The sequence below is a fragment of the Citrus clementina genome, unplaced genomic scaffold (genome assembly GCF_000493195.1).
Source record: "Citrus clementina cultivar Clemenules unplaced genomic scaffold, Citrus_clementina_v1.0 scaffold_5, whole genome shotgun sequence".
Lineage (NCBI taxonomy): Eukaryota > Viridiplantae > Streptophyta > Magnoliopsida > Sapindales > Rutaceae > Citrus > Citrus x clementina.
Genome location: NW_006262201.1, coordinates 33,046,420 through 33,060,448, shown reverse-complemented (window position 1 = coordinate 33,060,448; position 14,029 = coordinate 33,046,420). Strand labels below are relative to the sequence as shown.

General features: G+C 31.8%; 1 protein-coding gene across 1 annotated transcript; it reads right to left on the bottom strand.

Moving 5' to 3' along the window:
* Positions 1–1,725: 1,725 nt before the first annotated feature.
* LOC112098179 lies at positions 1,726–2,843 on the bottom strand. Its single transcript, XM_024183821.1, has 3 exons — positions 2,552–2,843; positions 2,091–2,291; positions 1,726–1,991 (listed from the first exon to the last, which is right to left on the bottom strand). The coding sequence occupies exons 1-3, from the start codon at positions 2,841–2,843 to the stop codon at positions 1,726–1,728; spliced, it is 759 nt and encodes a 252-aa protein (XP_024039589.1).
* Between the last annotated feature and the right edge of the window lie 11,186 nt (positions 2,844–14,029).

Below are 14,029 nucleotides of genomic sequence, written 5' to 3'. Positions count from 1 at the left end.
CCTCATTTCAAGCCATTATTATTATTACATATTATGAAAGATAACAACAGTCATAGCTCATGCAGTGGCATATTTATCTTCACGTTGGATTTCCCAAGCCGATCGCTTTTATAGACATCAAGCCATCAATTATTTTATTGAATGAAAAAAATGTGGCAAAATTGTTCTTTTTTTTTTTTTTTTTTTAGTATCCTTATCTATTTCGGAGGGTCTTCAAATTAGATTCTGTTTACAGGAACAGTAGGATTCATTGCATTACAACAAAGAATTTTGCTATTTCCAATCTAGGGAGAAGTTTCTTTTTTTTTATCAAACAAAATGTACTTGAACCTTGATCCCGTATTGTAAATTAGAACTTCTTGTGCCACTCTGTGTTTGAACATGAAATTCTCATCGCTTGGATGGTTTTAATTTCTCTGCAGTGCTTTATTGTTGAAAATACCCCACCTAGTTAAAGAGAATAAAGTGTTTGGTTGAAAGGAAAATTTCTAAGGCTACAGAGAGAAAATATTTCAGACTGAATTCATTATTATTAATATGAAAATAAAATGACGAATTACAAAATTTTATATACACATGTCTAGAAGATTCTACAGCAGCTAACGCATGTGAATAAGCTCAACAACTTATAACAAACTATTAGCGGGAAAACATTAACTAACTCTAAGAATTGTTTGACACGTGTAACTGAATGCTGATGTGGTTAATGACTCAACGAACTTGTTGACTCAGCTGCTGACATGGACATTAGAATTTATTCTTAACATGCCTCCTTAAACTTAAGGTCTGAGACAGACATTGAGCTTAGCTCTCATATAAGCAAAATTATCAAAACCAAGTGGTTTAGTAAGTACATCTGCCAATTGATTTGAGCTTGATACATGTTCAACAGCAAAGGATAGCAAGCACTACCAAACACTCTAAGGAAATCATAATTTGGTAACTACTAAAACAACTTTTGATAATGTGATTGATTTTTTAAAACTGTGGTTGGCATTCGGTTAATGAGATAAAAGGTTGTGTGAAAGGCTTCCCACCAGAAAGTAACAGGCATTTAGGCTTGAGCAAGAAGGGTTAACCCGGTTTCAACAATGTGCCTATGCTTCCTCTTAACCACACCATTTTGATGATGTGTGTGAGGGCAGCTGTGCCTAAATTGGATGCCTTCTTGGTGAAGAAAAGAGGTAAAAGCTTTGAACTCTCCCCCCATGTCAGATTGTAATGCTTTGATAGGTAGGTTGAACTGTTTTTCTACTAGGGTTTTGAAGTTTTTGAAGGTACCTAAGGCATCTAATTTTAGCACAAGAGGAAAGATCCAGCAGTACCTAGTGTAGTCATCAACAAAAGAGATGTAATACTTATAGCCTTCCATAGAAAGTACAAAGGCTGGTCCCCAAAGATCAGTATGGATTAATTCAAGAGGATGTTTTGATTTGATTTCGGTTGCTGAAAATTGAAATTGATGTAGTTTACCAAGTTAACAGGCATTACAGAATTCAAGCTTTTGCTTATTATCACAAGTAATGTTTATACAACTGTTTCTCAAGAGAGTTTGAACAACATGCTTGCTTGGATGACCAATTGGAAAACATTACTTGAAGCATGAAAGCTTACTGGAAAACCAGACTTTATTTTCACAGACAAATGATCAACACAAGTTTGATGAGAAGAAAAAACTGACACCATAGAACTTGGTTGTAAGACTTTTGTATCAAAAGGAAGAAATTATTCTTCATATGACAGTAGCTTATACTGCCCTCCTTCAACAATCTCCTGAGCCAGCAATGTTCCCTTCACCTTGTACTTTAGAAAACAGGCATCAGATGAAAATTCAATTGTAATGTCACTGTCAGAAAGAAGCTTAGAAACACTTATAAAGTTTTTGGTAATTTTTGGAACACATAGGGTATTATGAAGATGAATGCATGAACCAAATGAAGTATACAAACATGCATTACCAACATGTGTGATTTGAAGACCTTGGCCATTTCCTACAAGTAAAGAATTTGTGCCAAAATAAATCTTACCATCAATTAAGTTCTACACTGAGTTGGTAAGATGGTAAGTAGCCCCGCTGTCAAGATACCAACCTTGATCAGCAACTTCCTCAGATGTAGCCATATAAGCTGACTTTGGTCCTTGATTTGGATGGTAGCCTTGAATCGGAAAGCTTGGAGCAAAGTTTCTGCTAAACCTGTCTCTACAATCAGCAGCAATATGGTCATATCTAAAGAAAATCTGACACATAACTCCTCCCTGAGCAAAGTTCTTTCTATTACCCCCAAAACCACCTTTGCCAAAGCCACCAGCATTAGCATTTCTACTGTTAAAGTTACCAGCAAAACCTCAACTGTTAAAATTTCCACCAGTAAAACCTCCACTGTTAAAATGTCCACCATTGTTAAAACCACCAGCAAAGCCTCTACTAGCATTAAAATTTCCATTCTAGTTACCTCTTCCTTGACCTTGATATCCTCCACCTCTACAGCAAAGTTTTGATTCCAGTTTCCACCTTCATTTTTGTTCCAATTATTCTAATTATTACCATTACCTTTCATTTGAAAGTTCCTAGTCTGAGCTACATTAGCCATATAGTTGCTTTTAGCCTCTTTACTATCAACAATCTTATTATTTTCAAGTCTAGCCTCATGTGTCAGTAACATGGCATAAGCTTCACTTAGATCCATGGTCAACATATTTGCTTCAATGTAAACAACAACAGGATAGTAGGAATGATCTAATCCAGTGATAAGATGAGTGATTAGATCAGTGTTACTTAGAGGACTTCCAGCCAAAGCAAGACCATCAGAAATAGTTCTAAGTTTTATGAAATATTCAGTCATAGACAAGGATCCTTTTCTTAGGTTACTAAAGAAGCATTTTAAGATGAACTTTCTTAGCCATTGATTTTGATCCAAATTGTTTTTCCAGATTCTTCCATAACTCAAGAGTAGTTTGTGAGCTTACCACGAGACTTAGAATCTAAAGACTCATTGAGGACATGATCCAACTGAGCAGAAGCTGATCTTGACTTTCCAAGCAACAAAATCTAGATTCTCACGATTTTCTAAGGCTACAGAGAATAAAGTGTTTAGTTGAAAGCAAAATTTCTAAGGCTATAGAGAGAAAATATTTCAGACTGAATTCATTATTAGTAATCTGAAAATAAAATGACGAATTACAAAACTTTATATACACATGTCTAGAAGATTCTACAGCAGCTAACGCATGTGAATAAGCTCAACAACTTATAACAAACTATTAGCGGGAAAACATTAACCAACTCTAAGAATTGTTTGACACGTGTAACTGAATGCTGACGTCAAGGAACTTGTTGACTCAGCTGCTGACATGGACATCAGGATTTATTCTTAACACACCTTTGCTCATAGACTCAAATTCCAATCCTCGTTTTTTAATTTGAAAATAGCTAATTCAATGGCACCTGAACACTTTATGCTAGACGAATCTTCCATGAAAAATGCCAATTTTCTGCCAACCTTGTTATAAGTGAATATGAAATATTACACTCAAAGCAAGGATAAATGGACGAAAGTACTACATATTTTATTCACAATGAGGTTGCCTTTTATAGGCGTTACATGAATAAAATAGCAGACATTATCCAGCAAATACTACAGCCACTTCTAGTACCTACAACCTAAAGACTTGGTAAACACAATTTTACAAATATCATTACCAACAAACTTCCTAAAGACTAGGACCACAAAAGCACCTTATTGACATAAGGAAGTTTCAACAAACCTGTTATAATTTAACCATTTTTTTTGTCAGGTTTTTTTAAATTAACTCATTCCCTGATAACTTAAACAAATTGCTTAGCAAATTGCTTACAATGCACGGAATCTTCATAGGAAGTGCCAAAAATATTTGCCTCGTGATTTTGAATATACAATTAAATAATTGATGGTTGACTCACAAACTCACTACAAGAAAAATGATATTTTATTACAAAAAACATTAGTCACTAAAGATAACAAATTAGTCATCTTATATTTTCTATGACAAAAAATATATCGTCACAAGTTAGTCGTGGAAAGACCGTCTTAAAAAGTTCTAACGACCAAAATTATTTTCGTCATATTCAAGATATGCTTTTGTGACAAAAATCATTGTCTTAAAATTAAGTTAAAATTGTCACAAATAGTATTAAAAATGGTCAAATTAGAGATTAAAAAATGCAATTAATGACATTTCATATTTGTCACAATAGGTAATTTATAGTGACTATAATATTTGTCTCAAGACTATGTAGAGTCTCAATAATTATTAAAAATCGTCATTTTAGATGTTCGAATATACAATTAGTGATGCTATTTTTTTGTTGTTGAAATTAACATATCGTGACGTTACATAATTGTCTCAAGTCGGTGTCATTTGTGACAATTTTTGCAAATACAATTAGAAAATAATTTAGTCTCAAATTTACTTATGAGTTTCTGCTTATGTTCTATTTCAGATTTTGCTTGAGAAACTCCAGAACCTCTTAGCTTGGAATGTGTAAATGAATCGCCTGTGGACAGGCAAACAATGGTTGATGTGGCAAAACAAATCAGGCAAATATATCGCTCTTCCATGTAATTTCCAAATCTTTCATTCATTTTCCAAACTTTTATTTTCGTTTTGACTTCTAATCAATGGTTAAATCATCATCATCATCGCCATAATAATAATAATAAAAAAACAACTTGGCCGGCTGATGAAAGTAGAGTAAATAATATTTTAGTAGATGAATGACCGAGAAATGTCCCACTGATATGCAAGATTTTCAGTATCTTTCAACTTTCGGTTTAATTAATTACACTATAAAAATGCAACTATAAAGCATCGACTATGGTTTTATTTCTCATTTAATCTTTTGGCGTACTTAGTTTGAAGAAATAAAAGAGAAGGAAAAATAAATAAGATAAAAAGAGATAAATTTTATGTCAAACAAACAATAAAATTAAGATTAACTCTTATTTTTCTTCATTTTATCTCTTCTCTCTCCTTTCTATTCTTCTTCTCTTCTCTCTTTTCATATTTTCTTACAGAATATGGGCTCGTGCTTTGGGCTATTTTCGTAATTACTCTTTGTAATTTTGAAAATACCTAAAACATGCTTAACGTTGCTTCCACGACTATGGGATTTGACTTTTCTATGGTATAAAATATTATTTTATTTTGTTTATTATAACTCAACAATTTAACAATCTGATATATAATAAGTGAAAAATATAAATAATTAAATAAATTTTAACTAAAATGTATACATAACTAGGACTAACAAGAATAGTAATATTTTATCTCTTTATTTTATCTCATCATATCCTCACTTTTTAAATAACTGAAAACAAAATTTAAAATATTTTTTCTTTCTCAACTTGTGTTGATTTCCAATTGTCCAAATTGAAACAGAATGAAAACCCATAACGCACAGAATGAAAACCCATAACGCTTTTGTGGGGACTCGAGCACGTGAGCAAGTGCTCTCCCACTCAGACAAAAGGCCAATTGGTTCTAATTTATCGTTATTGGTTATTATCAATTGATCACCTTTTTTGTTGAATCATCAATTTCATTTTTTTTTCATATAAAATATTTCAGAAATTGTGCAAAAGATTGCCTTAAGTTGCAATTTTATCCAACTCACGATTTCAAAAACTTAAGTTCGCCATTTTTACTGCTTAGTCCCTCCACAAAAAAGAATTGTACTTACAGTTCGTTCAAATATATATATATATATATATATATTATTAGTTTCAATTATTTATTACTGTTTAAAATAATATATAACAAACCGGCCGGCTGATGAAGCTGAGTGACTAGCATTGTAGTTTAATAATGATGAAATTTTTTCAATGATCTTCCAAGATGATGATTCATTGCTTATATTTTACTCGGATATCTTTCGAATCTGATTAGACTGATTGACTATTATAGCAATCTAGATTTTTGACATGTCTATATTGATTTTGGATCAAAACTTTCTTCACTCAAGATACACGTAAGACTTGAACCTCGAGCCTTTATGATCATATAACCATTCAATTAATCTATTTTTTATTTGTTTAAAAAGAGAAGAGAGTGGATAAAATTTAAATTTAAATTTTTTTAACATTTATTTTCGTCAGATTCAAACTCGAGTCACCAATCAAATAAAATGCATCAATCAGTCCCTGGGGCACCGTTCGGCCAACCACTTATATTCATAACTAAAAATTGTCTAGTGCAATTCTGCCAATTCGTACTCAACTTCATTAGCCGGCCGACTTATCATATATTATTTGACTTTCTTTTTTCAGGGCGAACTTTGAAATTAACCCAAAAAAAAAAAAAGTTGTTCAATGAATAAAAGATAAATACATCCTGTCAGGATTAAAATACATATTATGTCGCTTCCACAGGAAGAAAGAACTAAAAAAAGAATGCATGGATTGGACCTCAATTATTTCTTGGAAACCACCGGCAAAAGATAAATTAATATACATACGAATCAGTGGCTGGAGAAAATTTTGACGTATAAAATTAATAAATTCTTGTTATGTTTATTTTGCTTAATAATTCAGGAGCTAATTCCAGAGCTCTCCCTCGGTTCTTAGGCCGCAAGCACGTTTTCCTTGTCTCTTGGATATATGAATTGGGTGTTCCCCCGCAAGTATATATATACATATAGTAATTTTTTGGTACGGAATCTTAAAATGCGGGAAATGTCCAGGAAACCCGGATTGAAAATTTCTCTCTCTATCTATATATAGCAGTAACTGAGTTATAAAGATAATAGTTTTATGTTCCTGTTGTTTATTAATATACATATGCTTCATTTACAATTTTATACAAACAAATTATAATTTTAATGGGCTTCGATGTTTGTTACAGATGAGTTTGAACACTTTAAGAAAATTCAAGATGGGGGAGACACAGAGAAAAATGATAAGACAACTTTTACGATGCGGAATGGTGAAAGCGTATTAAACGAGTTGATTGCTTCATCAAATGGTAAATATAATCATTATGAATCTTCGTCGCTGAAGAATTGAGGATAGCAACAAACAATTATGACGATCAAAATATTATATTACAAGACCCTTTGCGTAAATTATACAAGGGCTTTTGGCAGGAGCGCTTAATTTCTCTTATGAAGTGTGATGACAAGATGAATCAGCATGCACTTGAATGGTGTATTAATCACATTGTATATACATCACGAATGAGTCATAAGCATATTATAAAGCTGACGAGTTACTGCTTAGAGACTCAAATCCCGATTCTAGTTTTTTTTTAATCTCTGCAGATTGGGAACTTGGCTGACGTACTCATCATCATGGTGATCATCATTTTGAAGCCTTATCATTGATAGCCAAGTTAAAGATAACAATTGATATAGCTCATGCTGTGAAGATATATCAATGGTTATATCAGTTGCTATCTTTAGCCTGTCAATCAATGGTAAAGCTTCAAAATGTACATGTCCCTTTTTTCTTCAATTTCTTGTTGGACTCTAATTTAAATTATTTGGATTGAGCCAGCACATTGTTTGTTTCGAATTACATTTTTAGACAATGTTAACTAATATAGTAGTTTTCTGTAATTACTACATTTTGATATTGTTAATGACTAACTTAATGTAGTAGTTGCCACAATAGTTGGGTCGTAAGACTGAAATGTTAGGTCCTTAGTATTATACATTTAATACTCGATTAAAGGATTGATTATAACTTCAAAATCAATTTTTTTTTTTCATATGCCTTTCAATCTCTTCTCACCATTTTTTTTAATAATATATTTATAATTATATTTGTTTTCTCGGTGGGAAGACATACATTTATTGGCATCTTTAGCTAGAATCAAAAGCTTTTGTAATGCACTAGAGGTAACAACACCTTCAACAATATAATGTCCATTTTTAGCCCTTCAAGACTTCAAAAGTAGGGTCGGCAAAAAAGCCCGGGCCAGCCTGCAGGCTTCGGCCCAACCCTCATACATGAGGGCCTGGACAAGGGCCCAAAAAAAGCCCGGGTCAGGCCCAAGCCCACTATTTTTAAAAAATATAAATTTATAAATTAAAATAATATAATTAAAATTGAAAAGTAACTTAAAAATACAAAAAGAAAACTTAAATTCTTCACTTATAAATGAATGATGATTCAAAAAAGCTAAAATTATGATACTAAGCTCTCTCTTTTGTGTTAATTAATTAAAAAAGCGTTTAAATTAGAGAATCTAGTATTAAAGAAAATTAAAGTTATGAGCTTTTATTTGCTTTATTTATTATTTTACTTTGAAATATTCATTTTTTTTAATGTATCTATGATTATAATAACTTGTTGATCATTATTTTATTTCAAATTTACAATAATTTAAAAAAAATTAAAAAAATAAACAAAGCCCCAAGTCCGCCCCAGGCCCTCACGCAAAACTTGAAGTGGGTTTGAAAAAGTCCGGCCCAAGCTCACTGTTTGCCATCCCTATTCAAGAGTAAAATACTTTTCCTCGCTTTCACATGGCAAAAACCATTTCACATATAAAAAAATAATTTTTTCATTAATATCAATATTAGAAATCTCTAAAATTGAAAACTAAAAACATTCTTTAGAATCATAGTAAAACACCAATAACATCTCAATCTCTAGGCTACTTATATAGTTGTCTGGAACCCCACATATAAAAAAAATTGCCTACAAAACTTGTATGACTGTATTTCTTTAAAATATTTAGCTATTAACACATTGAGTTAGTTCGTAAACAATTAATAAAACAGCAAAAGTATTTCAAATAAAAATAATTTCGATCTTAACAACACCATTAGAAATCTCTAAAATAGAAAACTGAAGTATTTTCTACAATTAAACACTACAATACAACCGTTCTTTTTTTCCATACCATAGGACAAAACAACAGCAATGGGCTCATCTATTACTCACAGCTGCACATTGAGACTGACAAGTGTGCAATAATGTTTGCAAAATCTTAGCAAGAAAAGTTTTAAAATGCACTAGAGATACCATAACATTTACCTCCCAAGTATTCTTAAATTCTTTACCAATGTATGTCAACAATATAATGTCCATTTTTAGCTTTCTACAATTAAAACAAAACAATAAAAACCATTTCAAAAAAAAAATTATTCTACGTTAATAGTAGAGTTGGCAACAATACCCGCGGGGCCCCGAAAAAGTCTGAAAATAAATTCGGGTCTATTTGGGTATGGGTCTAAAACCCCAAAACTTTTCATGTTCGGGTTCGGGTTTGGGGATTTTCCGGATCCCCTAACTCAACCCGAAAATAAAAACAAAAAAAATCTAATATTTTAAACTTTGAAATTAGAAATTTTCATGCCATCGAATCAAATTCTTTCCCCCAAAAGAAACCCTAACAATTCGTGAGCTGCCATCGTCACTAACAGCCGGTCAGCCGCCACCGTTCGTCGTCACCGACCAACACTCAGCTGCACCTGTTGGTTCTCCTGCAGCAAGGTTTTTGCCTTTTCTACTTTTCTTTCTTTGTTTATTTATTTCGAATTGCATCTGGTTTCATTGATTTGGGTGTCTCTGTGCGTGTGTTTGTTTGTCAGTAATGAGTCATTGAGTTGCATCTGATTGTCATTTTTATAGCTTGGGTAGTCATGATTTTTTAGTCTGATTCTATTTTGCATATTGCCCGCTTGCTTTTCTTTTAGCTCTGTGTTAAAATTTTTCTTTTAGCTCTATGTTAAATTTCCAGGGTTTAATTGCTTGCTTGCATATTGCCCGCTTGCTTTTCTTTTCTTTTGGCAGCTACGTGAGGGAACCAAAATGATAGACAGGTGACACAAAACAATTTACAGAACCCTTTTTTTTTTTTAGGTTTGGAACACATGAATTATTTTAATAGCAACCATTAGAGGTGTAAAGAAACTAGTTTAGCACAAAAGTTTCATGTTCGTTGTTGTGCCCACATTCTAAACTTCATTGTAAAGGATGGTTTAAGTGTGATTGGTGATCTAATTGCAAACATTCGTGAGAGTGTTATTTTTTGGTCAGGATCAACTAAAAGGAAATCGACATTTGATGAGAATGCACGTAAATTAGGCATTACTTCTGGTAGAAAACTAGTACAAGACTGTCCAACTAGGTGGAATTTTACTTATCTCATGATATGCTCTGCATTACATTATAAGAACGTTTTTTGTCGATTGAAGAATATTGATGGACAGTATAAGTGTTTGCCTAGTGAGCATGATTGGCAATTGGCTAGTGCCTTAGAAAATGATTTGAAATGTTTTTATGATTGTACAACATTATTTTCTGGTACTAGTTATCCAACATCTAATCTATTTCTGCGCCATGTGTGTGATATTAGATTGTGCCTGAATGAATGGGTTTTAACTACTAGGTATGATGAATTTAGAATCATGGCACAGAAAATGATTGAAAAGTTCGATAAGTATTGGCACGACATGAGTGGAATATTGTCTATTGCATGTATCTTTGATCCTAGGTTCAAAATTAGGTTGGTTGAATATTACTTTTCCATGATTTATGGGGATGATGCTACTTCTCATGTGCAGATAGTGTATGGTGATTGTCAAAGTATAGTGAAAGAGTACAAAGCTAGATATGCATCAGCTGCTAGTTCTCCTGGATATAGTTCTAGTTCTTTAAGTACTTGTCATTTTATGCCGAGTTCGGGTTCCTATAAGGGTTCAACTGAATGGATTTTGGGGTTTATCAGTTTTGTTAATGTTGGTAATGAGGAAGTAAAGGATGAACTAGAAACTTATTTGGGTGAAAAGTTAGTACCATTTAATGTTGAGGAAGAATTTGATGTTTTAGCTTGGTGGAAGGTGAATGGTGGTAACTATCCTATATTGTCTCAAATTGCAATAGATATTTTGGCTATTCCAGTTACCACTATTGCTTCTGAATCTGCTTTCAGCACTGGTGGTCGATTTGTAAGCCCATATCGCAATAGACTTCATCCAAGCACATTGGAGGCTTTGATGTGTAGTCAAAGTTGGATACGTGCTCTTTGTGGAGGTATACGGTTTGCATTTTAATTTTTGTATTTTTATTTATTTAAATGAATTAATAATTAACTTGATATTTATATTTATATTTTTTAAGTAGTTGTGGCATCGACCTCTCCAGCATATGCCAAGATTCTTGATGAGGAGACAGAGATTGAAATAGATGTAGAGGCTGTAGAGGTATATAGTTTTAGTTTATATTATCTTGTCAAGTATTTATTAAGTTGAATTGTTAAAACATGTTTTTATTAATTATTTTTTTTTGTTTATGTTGTTATAGGTTTATGAAGAATCTTATAATGTGCATCAATGGTGATGGCTACAAGTTTATGTTGAAAACTTAAAATTATTTTGATTTGTCGTATAAAATTTATTCATTTGTAATTATGTTGAAGGCTTAAAATTATTATGTTTTTATTTATGTGGAGGTTGTTAAAATTTGATCACTTGTAATTTTATTTCTAATATGAAATTTGATTATTTGTAATTGTATTTCTAAATATGGAGGTTGTTAGAATTATTATTATTTTAAAAAAAGGAAAACTGAAATATTTAGAAATTATTATTTAAAAAATAGGGATCGGGTCCCCGTTTTAATCCCTGCTCAATTCGGGGATTTTCGGGGATATACCCAAACAATCCCCCATTACAATTTTTCGGGTATGGGGCGGGTTCGGGGGATTGCTTCTAAATTGGGTTCGGGTCCGGGGATCATGATTCCCACCCGAACCCGCCCCATTGACATCCCTAGTTAATAGTACCATTGGAAGCATTGTTAAAACATTTATTTATATATTGTCAAGTGAGCATAAAGTATTAGAATTCCAATAAAAGTTTAAAATTGTAGGTATACGTCCACTAAAGTGTATATCTAATAAAAGATGTCGGAACTACTATTTGAACATCTACTTCATTGGTTAGATGAGAGATGAGATATTTTTAGACAAGTTAAGATGAAACCTTGCATATGATTTGCATAAAAGAATTGATTTTTATTACATAATACAATTGATTTTTAACTTGAATCCGTCATCGTCTTTTAAAATCTTATAATGCAATTTCTTTAATTCTGAACAAATATTTTTACTAAATTATGAACCTAGTAAGTATTTAAATATGAAAATAAAATGTTCTAGTCTAAATACAGCCCAAGCAAATGCATCTTTACTCAATTACATATCACATTTACAAAGATGAGATAATTAGCACAATGAGTTAGTTTATAAATAATAAATAAAACAACAGAAGTATTTCAAATAAAAATAATTTCCACCTTAATAACACCATTGAAAATCTCTAAAATAGAAAACTTGAAGTGTAACTCCAAATTCCATAATATTAAATATGGAAATTAGGATGTTATTAGAAATCATGCATGGATTTAAAACCCTTGTTAAAAAAGGATATTAAAAATATAAATTGGGTTATTCATGGGGTAATTTTTGGAAAATGGTTATTTTTCCAAATTTAATAAGGTTTTTTAAGACTCCCTATAAATTCATAATTTTTTTCCTTTCATAACCCTAAGTTCACGGCGTTTCTTCTTTTTCTTTGCTGCTCATTATGCTCTTTCCCAAACTCTAGCGATTGGTAAGTGTATTCTCCTTATTCTCCACAAGTTTTCCAATCACTCTATCTAGGGTTTGAATTAGCATGATTTTAGATTGTTATTGGTCATAATGCATGATCTAAGATGTGTTTAGGTTCTGTTTAGGGCTAAGATTGATTGTGAGTCTTGTTAATCAATCCTTGATGCATTAAGCACACTGACAATTCTGGACAGCATGAGTATCTTGAATTTAAACCTGTATTTTTCTTAAGAAATTTATCTTTTCTGGAAACTAGACATGTAGGGCTTCTTGAATAAATTTCTTTTCATTAAATTTGACTTCGTTTTCAATTTTATATTTATTTTCGAAAAAGACACTGCTGCACTGGAAAACTACTATTCCAGCAAAGCAAGATTCACAAAATTATTTGTACTATCAAATGAACTCCCAAAATTCTGAAAGTGTATTTGGAAGTTAATATATATGTCTAGTATTTCTAGTTTTAATTTTATAATTTTATGATTAGTATATGATTTTATAAAATCTCAGAACTCGTTCTGTTCAGTTAAGGTACTATGAAACAGTTTTAAATTTGTGAAGAAATAAATAGTTTTGAAAATGTTTTTGGTATCGGATCCTCTTGAAAATTTTGCATGAGGTACCCATGGATGTCCAGAATAGTTTTGTAGAATTTTATGCCATTCCAATTTTTAGATTAAGAGTTAAAATCTGAGAATCAGACTAGTACGAGTATGAATTAGAAAATCAGATTCTTAGAATAAATTATTGATAGTCATATTTTGTATTTGTTTGATATGTTGGAGGTGTTTGAGACTTTTAGAGGCTTAGAGGTGTGTTAGTTCAAATTCTTTTATCGAGGCAAGTAACTTCATTCCTAATGTATTGGATATATATGATTATTTTGATATTATTATAGGTATAAATGTTGTTATACTACTTAAAATATTAATTGATTTTCCATAATAAAATTAGTTTATGTAAATTTTTTCAAATCTAAATTCTTTTAACAAAATATTTTATAAATGCTTTTAAATATGTAAATTATTTTATGACATGACTACCTTTTATGATTTAGTCTATAAAATATTTTGCAAGCCTAAATTATAGTTCTAGACATTTATGAATCTGATAAGAATGTTTTGTGTTCATGTACGATTTAAATTATTTATGATTGTAAAGGGACCACCTCTTAAGACTGTATGGGGGCCACCTCTTGAGGGACAGAGCGCCGCAAAGTGCCACATACAGTGCAAAGTGCCACGTACAAGTCATTATGTATGAAATACTAATTTGAATGTTTTGGCTCATTGTCCGTAATTATTCTGATTTTGATTCTGATCGTATTATACGATATATATGTTTTGGACCAGTAGTGGGTTTCTGTTCTGAGTGTGCACACGATATTCTGATTCTGTTTCTAGCCGGATCACCTGGACTATATGTGACACTA

What these genes read in the sequence shown, in the direction of transcription:
- LOC112098179 (XM_024183821.1), bottom strand. Translation starts at nt 2,843, where the DNA reads ATGACTGAATATTTCATAAAACTTAGAACTATTTCTGATGGTCTTGCT. An exon ending in TAGGAACTTTCAAATGAAAG is followed by an intron (nt 2,292 to 2,551) that starts GTAATGGTAATA and finishes GCTTTGGCAAAG; the next exon opens with GTGGTTTTGGGGGTAATAGA. An exon ending in TGAGGAAGTTGCTGATCAAG is followed by an intron (nt 1,992 to 2,090) that starts GTTGGTATCTTG and finishes CTTTACTTGTAG; the next exon opens with GAAATGGCCAAGGTCTTCAA.